The following is a 16,299-nucleotide window of genomic DNA, read 5'->3' on the forward strand; positions in this document are numbered from 1 at the left end:
ACACTTCAAAGTGCTGCAGTCCCATCAGAAGGAAGACAAGTACCTGTTCACAGGAATTATGGTCACATCCATAGGAACATTTCGCTGTTGAATGGAATTAATTACTCTGTGAAATGTGAGCTTTTGCAGTAGTTTGTAGATCAATTTAGTGCATAAAATGTTTTTCTTTTCCAAAACTTGTAACATTAGTCAACATTATTTGCTGGAATGATACAAGATCAAGCAGCTAAATCCACATCTGAAGAACTATATTACTGTTTATGAACTGAACAGTCAATTTGAATGAAACAGTAGTTACTTGAACCATTCATACGTCTTTCCTATTATCGTATAGCTGTTGGATATATTTCATTTTGGAATGAAAGCCTTCACTCACTGTACTGGGTGTCCTGTTTGACTAGAAAAATGTAAGCAAATTACAATGATAAAATTCTATCTAAGGCTTGCTTTAAGCTAGACACAGCTCTTGTGGCTTTTGTATCTAGTCCCAGAAGAGGGAAGAAACCCCAGCAGAGAATCTAGAGCAGTCTTTAGAGCAAACAGGCGTGTCCTCATCATGCACCGGGCTCACCCAACAGGGCACACAGAAGTTCGGAGGTGTCCGGGTGGGTAACGGGCCCACGGAGGATGAGGCTGGCATCATGGATCACGACCACCTCTCCCAGCACTCAGAGGAGGGAGAAGAGGTGAGTCCTTTAAACATCAACAAATTTAGATTTAAACCCTTTTCCAGGCCTTTATTATGTATGATTTAAAAAATTTTTGTAGGATTATTATACAAACTATATGCTTTTACTACTTGGATTTACTATATCAGACTTCCTGTTGCAGTAAAAGAGTGGATATATCTTTCACACACCTAAATTGTATATTTTGTTGTAGTACAGTCACTTGTTTTTGGTCTAACTAACAAACTTGTAGTCTCAGTTAAAGGCTTAAAAGTAAAAAACAAATGTACCAATTTGAAATTGTGTGTCCCCGCCCATTCACCAGCTGTCTGTTGTATCTTCATATGAGAGAACAGTCTTTCCTGGGTAGGAAGGGGAGAGGGGAGAGATGTGGGCCTAAGAGGGAAAGGCAAGGCTGGTATGGACCAGAGCTGATAAGAGATGGATTTTCCATTTCAGTAACATAAACAACAAGTGGAATTTCTGAATTCTGAAAACACCTCCCAGTATTTCCTTCTGTGACTCAGAGGTTTGGTGTCTCGCAGTTGACCTGCATAATAGATCTCTGAGTCTTTATGGTTATCATATTGCATAACTGTAAAGTCTGTAATTTGTTATCATTATTCAGACTGTATGATATGCCGTGGAGCCATGACTTATCAACTGGGTGATGGAATTTGATATTACATAATGTTCAGAGCAGTAATAACTGTAACAGTATCAGGCTGGGCCACAGAAAATGTTAACATCCACATACATGTGATTCATATTGGTTCATCTTAAAGAACCCAAACTTGTATCACTTTTGTTTGTATTATTGTGTATTATCAAGCACATACACTGACCTTTTAACTTATAATCATTGGTTTAAGAGGAGCACCTAGTTCAAGGTGTGGGGTGTATGAGTTCTGGCACTCAGACTTATCCATACTTCCAAGGTCATCCTCATAATGCACTCTGACAGTCCTGTGTGCTCAATTACATGGCCACATGTGACTACCAGCATGTTCTGTATGTATATGTGGTGGCTCATATGTGAGGACTTATATTATATGAAAAAGCTGTAGCTTTAGATCGTACACACTTGATTTACCTGGACTACAGTGACCAATAACGCTTTAAGCATACAGTACATATGGCATGAGATTATTGTATAAGGAAGGAAATCTGAGCCTGTCTATATTCAAAGATCTGATATTATTATTATTATTATTATTATTTACCCAACCACATGGTCCAAATCTGACCCGCAATCTCGAACAATCTCGAACAATGTTAGAACTTTAGAGTCTAGTGGAAAGAAACTTCATAACAATGATCCCGAAGTAGGATGGAAACATCTGGACTGATGCAGTGCCTGAATTTTGCCACTAATCTTTGACTTTCATTTACTTTCAAGCAATCAGAGGAGGAGCCGGTAAGAGCCTGATTTTGGTATTTTCTCAGCATGTCTGGATGCTGTCTTGATCTGTTTGTGATTTTTCCTGACTGTAATTTGTGGAAACAAGACACGAGAATTGAACTTGTGAATTGTGAAAACAACTGTTCATTTGAACAATTCTTGTAAAAATCATATTTTTTACAAGCAAAGACATCAGTGAGAAACTAACTGATGGGGTAACTTGTAGAGAGCTGTCGACAAATTCACCTCAGGTCAGGTCAGGAGCAAGTCACAGTATGAACGGGTGTGAAATTAAAGAATCAGGAATATTTTTCCTATCAGGTGCTTATTAGTAATAATGAGATTTGGCAGAGAGACATGGCAGACTACATGTTCCACTGGACACCGACACATACCAACCATAGTTTGACGTGTTAGAGACAAGACTGGGTTAATACACTAGCCATCCTAATAATAAATGGAGGAATCTCTGTCTGTGCCTGTTTGGTTAGTTCGAGAGTACGTTCTATAGAGTATGCTCTTTATATAATACAATTTTAACCAAATAACCAAATGTTCTCACCCTGATTTAAGGGGCGGGGTTGTTGGGGGTTGCACTGTCAGGCTTATCATCAATCTTGCGCTAGTTTAACAAGCCTTACTTTAATCACAGGCCTGATCACTCGGTTATGATTGGACAACGATAGTCACATGACACATGCTGAAGGAAGTTAATCAAATAGGCCCATGTTTTTACTAACTGTACAGCTTTCCCTAACTTAAGATAGAACAATAATGTTGTGACTTTCAAGTGTTGTATTGTTGTATTGCACTGGTGGCAGTGGGTTTGTGTTGGTGTATTCTGGTCCTGTTGCCTTTTATACTGAGGCGAGACTGTGGATATTTGTATCTACATCTTGGATTCTGAGTTATTTCTCCTCTATCAGCCACAGTGTCATGTGTAGGTCTGAAACCAGACTGATGGGGGTGTAAAATGTAATGCTCAGATAGAAAGTGGCTATTGATTAACTAAGCATGACAGGTTAAAGGTTAACGGTTTTGGTAGCTGGTGTCACTGCCTTTATGTAGATGCACCACATATGCTGCTTTCTACACTGAAGGAACATTCTCTTATTTTAAATTAAAAGTATGTGTTATTACTAATACTATAATAAGTTATAATACTGTAGGTGCAGCCAGTCTGAGTCTTGCACTCAAAAGGTCTGCTCCAGTAGCCTTTTTGAGTCAAAGCCAAGGCTTCAAATATCTCCAGAGAACTGTTTAAGTGAAAATCATTCAACAAAATGACTTCGAAATTATTTTATTTTCAAACAGGTGGCCAGAAGAAATAATATGATTTATAATGGCCACAGGCTCGTTCGTTCTCTGACTCTGAAGCTGGAGGAAGTTGCTTAGGGAGGGAGTAAACTTGATCATAATTTAGTGACAGTAAATCATGGTCAGTAGTTAATAACCCAATGTTTGCTTAGTTACTTCGGCAATAGGACTTGGTATCAACAAAGCAACATCACTGGTTAAGCTGTCATCATTTGAACAAGAAAAATGAAGTGAAGGCTGAAGAAGGAGGCTTGTCTGACCATCAGCAAGAAGCCTTAGAGGAATGCAGTACAGTTCAGTGTTTGTTGATAAAAGGTGTGAGCGTTCCTGGGAAGGATGGAAGCCATCTGGTTTAAAAAAAAATTAAAAAAGCTGAGGTCGTTAGAAAAAACGGGTCAACAAAGGCGATATCTCTGTTCCCGCAGTAATCCAGTAGCCAGATGTGGAACTGACGTAGGCGACTGCACATCGTGTCACCAAACTGTGGGGGTGGGGGGGCGGTGGTCCAGAAATAACTCATCTGTCAGAGTCACAAACTGTTTGTGTAATGTTGTGTGTAAAGAAGAAAGCTCTGCCACTGGGCACCGCCACTTACGCGATCACGCAGGGTCTGCCAGGAGCAGCTCGTGTATCCTCAAGTTAATGAGGAGTTAATGAGCTGCAGGACAAGAGGTTTTACTGTGTGATGGGACAGAGCTGATGACTGCAGGGTGATTATGAACAATGACTGGCGAGGGAGTCCAGTTCAGGAACACGTACGCAACACGCTGAATGACAGGAAGTTAGAGAAGACCACTAAGGAGACAGAAAAGCCCAGTAACTGAAACACTGCACTATGGCTGCATGGCCCAGTGGATAGAAACAACATTTTGAGTATGAGGCGCTTGCAGGCTTTCTTTCTTTGACCAGTGTGTATGCAATTAATAAAAACGCTTAGGACTGTTAAATGTGGGGGGCAACATAGGGCTGGCGGGTTACAGGGCTTGCAATAGACCTAGGGAACCACCCTGCGTTCTTGTACATTACAACTATATGCTATGAAATCACGTGACTCTACTCAGTTGAAATATTTAGTGACAACATTCCTAAGCAGTGCTTCCCTCTATTTTGCCATTACAGCATGCATGCGTTGTTTTCATACGCCACTTGACTCAGATCGCCTTTGAATGGGAACAATGAGCACTGCTTCCTTGAACTCTGTTTCATGAGTCCAAGGACAAAAGAGAAGCATGGAAAGAGGAAACCAGACCCGGGCCAAGCCAAACCCAACAGGGGCAACGTAGAGCAATAGACTCCCATGTTTCCTCCACTCTCAGCCCACTTCGTACAGGAAAGGCTCGTCTTGCTCCAGGATGGAGAGAACGGAGGAACTCTGTTGGCTTTACAATACACAAACAAGTCGCTGCACTGTGATCCTGTTCAGGGCAAAGAAGAAACAAACTCAAACAAGCCTGACATCTTTGCTCTTTGTTTTCTGCTGGGAGGCTCAGCCAAGGGTCAAAGGTCAAAGCAGGCACTCTTAAAGACCGTATGAAGCAATTCAAAATATATTTTCTGAGTTTGTCACAACACAGAGCAATGTGTTATCAACCACCCAAACAAATTTGATTGCTTAAAAAAATCGCACACAGTTCTCCCTAACCGGGCGTGGCTTCCGCGGCTCCTGGGCCGAGTGCTGCCTTTAGGTGCTGTTGAAAAACCAAAACATTACACAGAGTACAACCAAGCTAAAGTCTCCCGGTGTACACAGTTTGTCCATTTACTAAAGCAATGCGGGCTGTTGAACTGTTTTTGGACATATTTTGAATTAATTACACTGATATCCTTAAAAAGAATCGTCAGTGTTGTGTTTAATTGCAGCGTCGTCTGTTCAAAGTTTCCTTTCGTCGTACTTGAACTCATCGCCTGCATGTGTGCTTCGGTGCAGGCGCTTCACGCAGCAGAACCACGGCGAGAGGGAACTATTGATGCTGCAGTGCTCTAGCTCTTATATAGTTTGGGGGGCGGGCTATGCTAATGAGGGCCGCATTTCATCATGTCAACCAATCAAATATATGATGATGTTGTGCGATCAACTGCTCAGACTCTCTTAAAAATCAGGAACCAAGGAATTGCTGTAAAACGGTCAAACTTCATAATTCAGGACAACATAGTTCCCATTCCTTTCACACGTTTTCTGTAATCACTTACTGACATGTATAGCATGTTAGGAGACAAATGACTGATTTTGGTTTACACGGTCTTTAGACCTTTGAGATGATGTCATGATTTCCATTTTAAGTCATTTCCACTGCTCATTGTTATTATTGGCCACATTCTGATAGTACAGCTGGTTGATAACCATTTCTCAATGTCAGGTAGAAGGTTGAGCCTTAGTTTTACAGATTATACAAACGTATAGGTAAACATACGCAGAATTGTACTTTTTATTTTTATTTTGGGATGTTTACTATTGCGTTCAATATGTTTAAAACACATGCTGCTTCATTTATACTGAAACATCTTGAAACATAGACTGAACATACTGAACTAGCAGAAACATCAGATGGAATGTGAGAACCTTAACAAACATCTAAACTGAAACATGTATTCGTAAAGTTTGGAGACATGTATGTGTGCATGTATGTATGTATGGATGGATGGATGGACATGTGCTTGGTTCACAGCATGTACACATGCATTTGCAGTAATCGGGTTACTACAGTGCATGTGTAGTTTAACCTGATTTCTCAGATAATTCTTATGTGCATGTAAGGGTAGTGGGTGATGTGTTTCTGATTAAATATGTTTTTACAAAAAGTGTAATAGGTCCATTAACAGCTGTGCATTGTTTTCTTCTATGAGAATAGCGAGTCTTAAGAAGATACTCAAATCATTCCTTTTCTAAGAATGTCCCATTAGAACCAGCATGCCACTACATGTTAAAAAAAATTACTGTAGGTCTCTCTTTTCAGCATTTATAAGCACTGAATAAATAAATCATTTATGACATTGTAATGTTTGGGCAGTGTTATAAATATTACTATTTGTTGCCTCTCCTATACCCACATGTGGACAGAGTCTCTTGTAAACCTGCCTGTTTTGAATGGGCTGTTGCCTGTGTTATTGGAGCTACTTATTCCTTGTCATGAGTTAGCCCTCCTCAAACAGTTCTACAATGTACTGCCACTTTTTGTTGTTTTTGTGCTGGACATTGTGTGCAGAGCTTTTTGTGAACAGAGTGAGTTTAGACAACTTTGTGTTCATCCTACCTGGTTTATCTGCAATGAGGATTTTAAAGTCAGTGTTTTTCATAAAATGAAACTGAATTTGATTTAATCCAACCATCTAAATCATCTGGCGTGACAGATATTATCGATCGCAGGCTGTCAGTTGCCGGTCGCCGCTAGTCTATCTGAGGAAAAAGCTAACTTGGTCCACAGACTGAATATTGAATATTGTTATTAATATTGAACATGTTTCATGTCCAAATTGCACCAAACTTGGCACGTCACTTTCTCTGGCAATTTACAATACACATGCCAAGTGTGAAGCTGGTAAGAAGAACTGTTTGTGAGATATGCATTCCACTTACAGACAGACGTACATACAGACAGAACGACGTACATACAGACGTACATAAACACAGACAGACCTACATACATACAGACAGACGTACATACACACAGACAGACATACAGACAGACAGACAGACAGACGTACATACACACAGACAGATGTACAGACAGACAGACAAACCGACTGACTGACATTTGTAGAATTAGTAGAAAGATAGACTGTGGAGGTTAAATTCCCCCCACCTGCATATCTCCTCATAACTATATTTTTGGTCTATTATATACCATTTATTTGTTTTTAACCTCTTAATATTCTACATAAGAAGACTTACAGTCAGACTTACTGTGACTGTACCCATGGTGTTTGTGCTAATCATCTTGGTTTTCCTCAGTTTGATTTTGGAGATGTTGCAGTCATCCAGGCTATCCATACCATAGAATACTGTCTGGGATGCATCTCCAACACGGCCTCCTACCTGCGCCTCTGGGCCCTCAGCCTGGCTCATGCACGTAAGTACATTATGTTTTAAGAGGTTGTAGTTAAAAACCCTATTTGTCTGCATTAGGTAGGTATAGCAGTAAATCAGCTCAGTGACATTGGACTATATAACAATCCTATTTAAGTCCAGTCCATTTATGTCATGTTGTTATCTTTGTGTGTGTGCAGAGCTGTCGGAGGTGCTCTGGTCCATGGTCATGCACCTGGGTCTGTCGTCCCGGAGCGGGGGCGGGTTCTTTGGTCTGTCAATCATCTTCTCGGCCTTTGCCACTCTCACTGTCGCCATCCTGCTTGTCATGGAGGGGCTGTCAGCCTTCCTGCACGCCCTGCGTCTGCACTGGTTAGTCACACATTCACACACACACACACACACATACATACAGCACCCACACTCACACAGCCGACATGCATGCTACCAAATTGGTATTATATGTGTGAATGTGCAAGGTGAGCAAAACCACTCATGCGTACACTCATCACGTTGACAGAGCATTATACCCAGTAGACTCTCTATATGCCTGCACATTGAATTCCACATTGATTGAAAACATACACACAGTGAGTTGTCTTTTACCTCTCGAACCAGGTATCCCTGCCAGAGCTGTAGCTCTTCAGTTTTGCATGTACATGAGGAATGCAACATGAAACATTCCTGACCCAGAGTGGTTTACCAAACTGTGAGCGCAACAGCTCTCAAGATAACCTCGCACACACCCAGCTCCATCGCCTCCTAGCACCACCTCCACCCTGCTGAGCCGGCCTGCCCCAGTGTAAACTGCTATGGCACACAGGGAAGCTACACTGTATAGATCACAGGAGATCCAGTGTAAAGAAATCATGGATAACCCTGACACAGGGCGATTACCCCTGAGATACAACTATGCAGCATTACAAATATATGTATTAACAGGTAGCAGGAGCGTATTAGAAGATAGCAGCTGTAATCATGAATCATATTAATACATTTTAACAGATGGGATTCTCAGTAATAGTATTTTGAAATGTTCACACAGATTACGTTCTACAGAGAACTATGAGCAGGAGGCACTGTATAGTGAAAGGGATGATAAATGTTCAGTATTCCAGGAGGAAAACATCCCTTTCAGCACAGAGCACATAATGATATAAATCCAGTGATTCATGAGCACACAGGGAGTGTTTCATATACACAGTGGGCTTCTCTGTCAGATAGATGTGTATAAATGGCTTAAAGAAAGTAAAGCAGAAACATACTGTGAAGGAGAGAGAGCGTGTTTTTCAAAAGTGAAAGAGTATTTTATTTATATTTTCACACTTACCTATAGTGGTGTGTAGATAGAATGTAAAAAAAAGTTTTTTGTTACTAACGTGAGTCAGATCTTTAAATGTGGTCATTAGTTCTTTCCTAATTAGAGACCAAACCAACTGTCATATACATAAGTTTGAATATTTTACTCAACTCGTGTTATTTCTTCTTACCACAAATTGCTTGTCGGCTATTTCAGATGTTTGTTAAGCAAACACAACACACACATACGCAAGTTCACAACTTTTCAGATTAAATTATGAATACTTCAGCTCAAAATTCATGCAGCCAAAATTTAACATTCTCGCGCTTTTACTTTGTAGGCTAAATTGTTGCTAACATGATGGAGATCAGCATCTGTAGCACCCAACTGTTTGTGTCTGTCCGATATTGAAAAATAAAAAAACAAGAAAAAGCCCAAATGATCAGATGTTATGGCTGGCAGGCTAGTTGTGGCCAACCACCTCTGTGTTCCTTTGCATAGTCCTACCTGCAGTAGCTGCCTCACACATGGACCATACTGTCTGTTCCAGACAGGCGGTCCTACGGGACAGAGGTTTTCATGCAAACCAGACTGTTATGGAAGCAGGTGTAATCAGCTGACCACAAGCAGTCTTCATTAACACAAAGTAAGATGGAAAGGCAAAAGCTTGACTCCAGGCCAAACATAACTTTGTCTGCTTGCAAGCAGCTGCAGTGACTTTAAAGAGATCAGACAAGTGGAGGCAACAAGATATCTCATTGCAAAATACCTTTTATAATGATATGATATCAAACATCTGTGGGATTGTCTAAATATCTTTGAAATATCTTTCTATCAAGAATCTATCTTTGCTGGATAACCTGAACAAAATCCTGTTTTGATTCAAGGGTTACACATGAAGCGCATATTTTAGTTTACATATTTTATTTAAAGAAAATCCTAGTTTCTACAAAGTTTCACAAAAGGTTGTGGTCACTCAAACCAAAATAGGAACTGTTTGGCTGCATGTTAAATTCTGACATAATCTGAAACATTATCAGAGAGTATTACCTCACAGATATGATACTGATGCTTATGATGCCTGATAAGTAACGAGCTAAGTGACAAGACAGGCAGGAAAATTCCAGAGGGGTGGTCATATTTAATTTGTGGCTCAATTTCAAATGTCTGTCAGTGTTTAGAAATGGGTTTGGATGAAAGGCCACTCGTGACCCTCTCATAGACTTACTGACGCTCAGAAGTGGTCTCGTGAAGAAATCTGAATTGAACACAAACCGGAAGATCAGTGTTTCCGTCCCTGGCTAAACAAACGTTGTCCATTCACCATGAACACACACACACACTCTGTTCTTTTGTCCCAAATACTCACTTGAGAATGAATCCACCACTGAAAAGTCCCAACAAATGAGTAACATGTGATCAGCAGATACAGCTGAGGCTTTTTACACAAAACTCTTTTTATGCAATACATTAACTATCCATCTGTATGCGAGAGCTCAATGCTTCAGCATCACAAAACGCTCTCAGGCTCTGGTGTGTGTGTGTAACTGTGTGATCGTGAGGCACTTTGTTAATAAAGCAGCAGCGTGTCAGCTCAGCAGGTCTCCGCCAAGGTTAAAAAGAGTAGTGGAGTATTTTTCACAGAGGGGAGTGAATGGAGATGTTACAAGTAAACAGCAGTTAAGCCGGAGCCTCTGCTCTGCAGTCCACTCTTCACACACCCATGCTGATGAGTTATCAACACAAACGCACACCAGAGTGGGTCCAGCTTAGTGTGTGTGTTAGGAACAAGTGTTTCTTTCCACCTCCACAGCTGTGTGCAGAGGTAGATGAGAGGTTCTCTCATTTCTCTCCTCTTTTTAAGTGTTGTCCTCTCGCACAGCTCTCGCAGGCCAAATATTTGCCATGGCCAGGAGACATTCCTGAGCACTCCCCTCTCTGCTGAGCCCAGGAGCCAGCAGGAACCGAAACCCTCTTAAATGAAGATGTCAGGCGTTGTCAGGATTTGAGAATTTCAAGGACTGTTCTGAAAACATGCAACCCAATATGTATTGACACAAAATAAGCCGTGCTGTCATTTTATCACAAGATGAAGAGAAATTCAGTGGTAGAAAAGCCTTGAAGTTTGTCCTGCAATGTTTTCAACAGACGCACGTTTAACTAACTTTAATACAAAATGTTCCCATTTAAACAGTTGATACTGTCATAAAAAAGAAAGTAATTGTGACTATGGTAAAAAGTAAATAAAACTGCTCATTTATTTTGCAGCCATTACAGGTCAAACGTTTTTTAAAAGACTGACTATTAAATTTAACATTAAGCAGAGTATATAAGTTATTTTTAAATTAAGCAACTACAATGAATTTAATAATAAAATATTTTCAAATGTCTGGAGCAATTCTGAGCTGTTGCTGCATCTCAGGTCAACTCTTGTCTCAAAGATGTTGTCAGATGTGAATGTTCTGCCTGATTTTGTACTACTGATTATGTAACAGTGGGAGGCACACATCAGAGTCCAGCTTCATTGGCAGAGTCTGGGGGCCATATTCGGTCACATGGTATTCCCCATGCGTCCCATCCACTGACTCTCACAGTTCATTTCCACAAACCACCTCTGTCATCTCTTCATGTGCAAATGTCTGTGACATGTTAAACAAGAAGTGAAGGTTAAGACAGCTCAGGAATTCTAAAAGGCTTTGATTCCTCCCACCTTTGTCTGCTAAGCTGTTCCAGACAGAAATGTAGGCCCACATTCAAGGTTACCTGAGGTTTTACCAGACCAGAAACTTTTACTTTCTTTTATCTCAAAACATTTGTCATTTGTCTTTGTCAGAGATGACATGTAAAAGAAAGGACCACACTGAATGTGTTAGGCTACAATTTAGTTTTTTATTTATGTCATTCATCTTATCTTATTTCTCCGAATTGATTAAAGAATTATAATTTTTTTTGTATTTCTAAGTCGCTTTTTTTATAAACATGAACTGTGTCATAGGCTGGATCAAGCTGCCTCCATGTTCCCCATCCCTGCATCAGTTACGATCCATAAATCCTTATAAACCATTTATTGACGGCACATAAGTAGAACGGACTGAAAAATAGGTTCATAATAATCTCAGGCTCAGAGGCTGAAACAATATGTTTTCTGTGATGAACCAGTACTCTGTGGTACATCCTGTACCAGCAGGTTTTTATGTTGACACTTAAACTTAAGTTAGAATTACAGCCAGCCCAATCTAGCCTATCCAGTGACCTGCTAGGCTGATTTTATTGAAATCATATATCAGACAGTCACCATAATGTACTTTTTATGCCTTCACGCAGGTGACAGCCAGTGGCTGCATGCATTGTGTTTTCGGTTTGTTCGTCCGTCCGTTCGTATGTATGTACACAGCTTGAGGGAATGTCTTCAAATTTGGGACAAACTTTCCCTTGGTGCCTAGAGGTCAAAGGTCAGGATCACAGTGACCTCGTGTTACTGTGAATGTGACATATTAGGGAGGGAATTTCTTCAACTTTTGATCAGATGTCACTTGGACTCAGATGAAGTGATTATGTTTTAGTTGTCAAAGGTAAAGGTTACAGTGACCTTTATATGAATCTGGAAAAAAATTGTCGAAATATATACACAGAAACTGCACTGTTGGCGAAGGCACACAACCGCAGTGTGGTAATTAAACATTGTATCCTTGTCATCTTTATTTTTCATACAATATAAGCCTTTTCAAATAGACTGGAAGAGAACATGTGTGTGAGGAGAAATGGATGTGACGTGTGGGAGGATTTTACTTTATCTTACTTTCATGGAATGTGCCCTGCCCTAAAGTCATTACAGCCCCATGAATTTTGTCATGGTTATTTTCAAAATATCACTTTGTCCTGTTCACTGGTTTAGATACAAATACCCGTACAACTACATTCCAACCGCCTCAGTTTTACTTTGTGTTAACCGCTAATTATGTTGCCAATGTTAGCACGCTAATATTGTTCACCACAAAGGTAAACATGAGCAGCTGAAGTCCAATGTCGCCTTTCATCCCTCTGACATTTTGTTCTTCATTACAATCAGCTCTTTCAAACAAGTCATTTAGATGGCGCTTCATTCATGTCCAATGGAAAAGGTGTTTGCACCTGCACCAACTGACTGCACTTGGAGTGTGTCATCACAGAGAGGGGGGAGACAGTAATGCATGGAATGAGAGTGAGACATACAAAAGAGACAAATTCTAACCCTACATGCTCGCTTGGTGTGAGAGGTGTGTGTGATGTCAGACTGTTAAAGGCAGCAGTAGCTGCAGTTATGCAGCTATGCTACTGCGGACCCTACACACACCAAGCGAAGAGCTTGTGCTGCTCATTCACTTTGACTGGGCTGGTGTCATGTGCTGCTGAAATTTGTTGTGGTCCAGTTGCTTGGCCTTGCTGTTGCTAAGTAGAGTGGAAGTTGAGAAAAGCTCAGCTCAAGCTCAACTTTTGAAGTGGCAGCGCAGTCAGTCTAACCCTCAACAGGCTTCAGGATGTTTAGCCAATCAGAGGAAAGTTGGCTCTTAAGGAGGCATCTTAAAGGAGGCCTGAGCTAACATTCCCTGGTTAAGTCAGAGGCTCAGCTGAGCGGCTGCATAACAGGGGGTTTGGGGTAAAGGACTTTTTGGAACTGTGAAGAATACAAAGCTTCACTAGTGTAGTCTCAAAATAAAAATATAGGGATCTGGAAGTGAGCATTATAGGTCTCCTTTAAAATGTGCTGTAACTTTAAACTCTTTTGATGTGCTCCCATTTGTTCTATTTTGCACTTTTATTACAAACATAAAACTCTGTGAACCGCTTACAATTGAAAGCCATTTAGCTTCTCAGTGGACAGAAACCCCTCATTTCTAAACAGGACTCTTATTGTGAAGTATTTGTAGGCATACCATCATGATGACAAAGCAAAGAGGATACACACTCTGGCATGCACATTATCTGACAGGCACTCGGAGCTTATTCAGCCATGTTTTTTTCCTGGCCTGTGTTTGGTGGCCAACCTTGTGTGAGAAACTATGGTGGGTGTGGTTGAAGAGCCCCAAACAGGACAAAACTAATTATGCTCTCTATCCGAACTTCACATGCATTCAGTGTGTTTCAGCTTGAGAATAATACTCTTTACTTCTCCTGGCTAAAAACAATATTCAATAATTAAGACTGGTTTTCATTGTTGGTATATTTTGCCATACTTTTCAAATCACACTTCTGACCACCACTGCCCTTCTGCTTGTCTTTTCCTCTCAGGGTGGAGTTCCAGAACAAGTTCTACTGTGGCCAGGGCTACAAGTTTTTCCCCTTCTCATTCGAGAGCATCCTGGATGGGCGATTTGACGAGTGATCAGACCTCAGCCCCTCCAGCATGAACAGTCCTACCCTCCCTCCTGTGTATGTTTGAATGTATGAACCCATGTGCAGCCCTCTGTCACCCTCTAGTGGTATTTTGTGAAACCTGTGCATCATAGCTGTAATGTGGTCTGGAATGAGGCTGCGCTCTATCCATGAAGGAGTTTCTGTTGATATGACACAGTATCATCACTGTACTGAAAACTCAACATGGTCCCCCCCCCGCTGTCATAACATCTCCTCCACCTATAACAGTGTAATGTGCACATCTAAGAAAATAACCAATTATATTTTGAAATTAGAGCAATGAAATAAAGGTCATATACCTAAAAATCCAAACTTTTCACTTTCAAAAATCTCAATTATTCTCATTTTTGGACACGTTTCTTAACAAAAATCTTAAGAATTACAAAAATGAAGATCTAAACATAAAATAACTAACATGATCATCTACTGTGCTGTGTGTGCCATCTCCTTACAGGTATTATAGCTTTCACCATGAAGTAACATAATGTGGAGTTGAAAGGTCATTGAACTGGTGAAAATCTGGTGATATGTTTGGTGTAACTGCAAAGCACTATGATTCTCCCAGTATTTGAGCAGTGTACATTCAATTTGAAAAAACTCAGCGTATGGAATAAGGTGGATGTGTTGTTACTATCTGACCACAAAGTTGTGTTACATTGAGAAGAGAACAGAGCGGAGATTGTGCCCTTCGTGCTGTGATCTGTGGCTTCCTTGTGCTCATTCTGTATGAAGTGTTGTAAATCTGTTAAAAATACTCAGCTGATTCATTTATTCTACAAGGTCTATGTTTGAGGAATTACTTTCAAGTCAAAATAACATCACTCTTGAAAAGCTTAGGAAAGACGACAGACATAATCTACAGCTGATGATGGACAGTGATCTGTGGCATGTACAGTAATGTGTGTGTGGCCAATAATAAACAGAGACTTGGGATTTCTGGTGTTTTCTTTGTCCTGTCAGTGTATTTGATCTAGAACCACAATGGATGTCCCAAGTGTTAGAATTGAATTTGTCATGTGTGAGTTAAAGGTTCAGTGTGTACGATTTATGTTAAAGGGATCTATTGGGAGAAATTGATTATAAAATAATCCCAGTGATGTTTTCACTTGTGTGTTTCATCTAAATTGTACATTTACCTTTAAATTTAAATACTTAATATTTACATCAGGAGCGGGTCCTCTCTACAGAGGCCACCATGTTTTTTACAGTAGCCCAAACTGGACAAACTAAACACCCTTTGAGTTTTTATGATAACTGAAGGCTACCACAGGTTCTCTTTCATGTTTGAAAGGGGAGGATGAGGTGAGGGGTATTCAGCTGCAATATGCAACTTCACCACTAGATGTGGCTATATTCTACACACTGAACCTTTAACAGAGGTTGACTGTACAATGAAGAGTCGGACGAGAAGAAACAGGTCAGCTCGGCAGTGCAATTGGTGCATTAATCATAGGAGACCTATTATACTCGTATTTGGGATTCATACATTTTATCTGGAACTACTTGAAAAGGTTTACAGGCTGCTAGAAAGCTAAGTCTGCTCTGATTGGCCTGCTGACCTAGTCTCATGTGATTTGGTCACATGTAGGTGTCACGCCCATTGCCCATAATTTGCCCATTTCGAGCCTTTCCAATTTGACCGTGGAGTCCGACTCTGACTAAGTGGAGGGAAGAAGCCATTAGTCCAGAGAATGTACAACCAGGACTGGAGCGGGATGTTTCAGAGTGGTAAGTAACATTGTCCTGCCGGCTGACTGGACTGTATGTTACTGTGTGTAGCTGCACATGTGGAAAGTGCGGCACAGTACCAAGGTGGAAAACATCTGCTGCAGAGAAATGTGAAAGGTATCGCTATCTAACACTACTTCAAAAAGTTACATAATTTTGTTTCTAACTACCTTGCAACAACATTAGTACACACCTAACATCATATGCAACATAGTAAAGCACTTATTTTATTGAATCACACTAACCTTGCTTTTGTAGGGAAATACTAATTTATTCTGATTTTTTTTTTTAATTATTGGAACTGGGATTTGAGCAGGTTGAGTTAATGTGTTGTGTTCATAAAAAAAATGATTAAGACTTGTTTTAATGTGAAACATGTTGCTTCTTAGATCAATATTTGTCATATGAAGTGATGTTGCCACTTCAGTCATTATTTGTTTTATTACATTACACTATTGGCGGCTGT

The 16,299-nt window shown here is 40.4% G+C and overlaps 1 protein-coding gene across 2 annotated transcripts in view; it reads left to right on the forward strand.

Moving 5' to 3' along the window:
• Positions 1-15,038, forward strand: part of atp6v0a1b (ATPase H+ transporting V0 subunit a1b) — a 28,850-nt gene extending 13,812 nt beyond the window's left edge. The window contains exons 18-22 of one of the 2 annotated variants that reach the window (XM_035146560.2): positions 486-686; positions 2,068-2,085; positions 7,337-7,454; positions 7,612-7,783; positions 13,980-15,038. In XM_035146560.2, the coding sequence (XP_035002451.1) occupies positions 486-686; positions 2,068-2,085; positions 7,337-7,454; positions 7,612-7,783; positions 13,980-14,073 (603 nt within the window). In that variant the 3' untranslated portion in view covers positions 14,074-15,038. The remainder of the gene's footprint in view (positions 1-485; positions 687-2,067; positions 2,086-7,336; positions 7,455-7,611; positions 7,784-13,979) is intronic. The other variant, XM_035146561.2, reaches the window with a different exon arrangement.
• Positions 15,039-16,299: the final 1,261 nt, after the last annotated feature.

Source organism: Hippoglossus stenolepis, chromosome 21, assembly GCF_022539355.2.
Source record: "Hippoglossus stenolepis isolate QCI-W04-F060 chromosome 21, HSTE1.2, whole genome shotgun sequence".
In the NCBI taxonomy this organism is placed as follows: Eukaryota; Metazoa; Chordata; class Actinopteri; order Pleuronectiformes; family Pleuronectidae; genus Hippoglossus; species Hippoglossus stenolepis.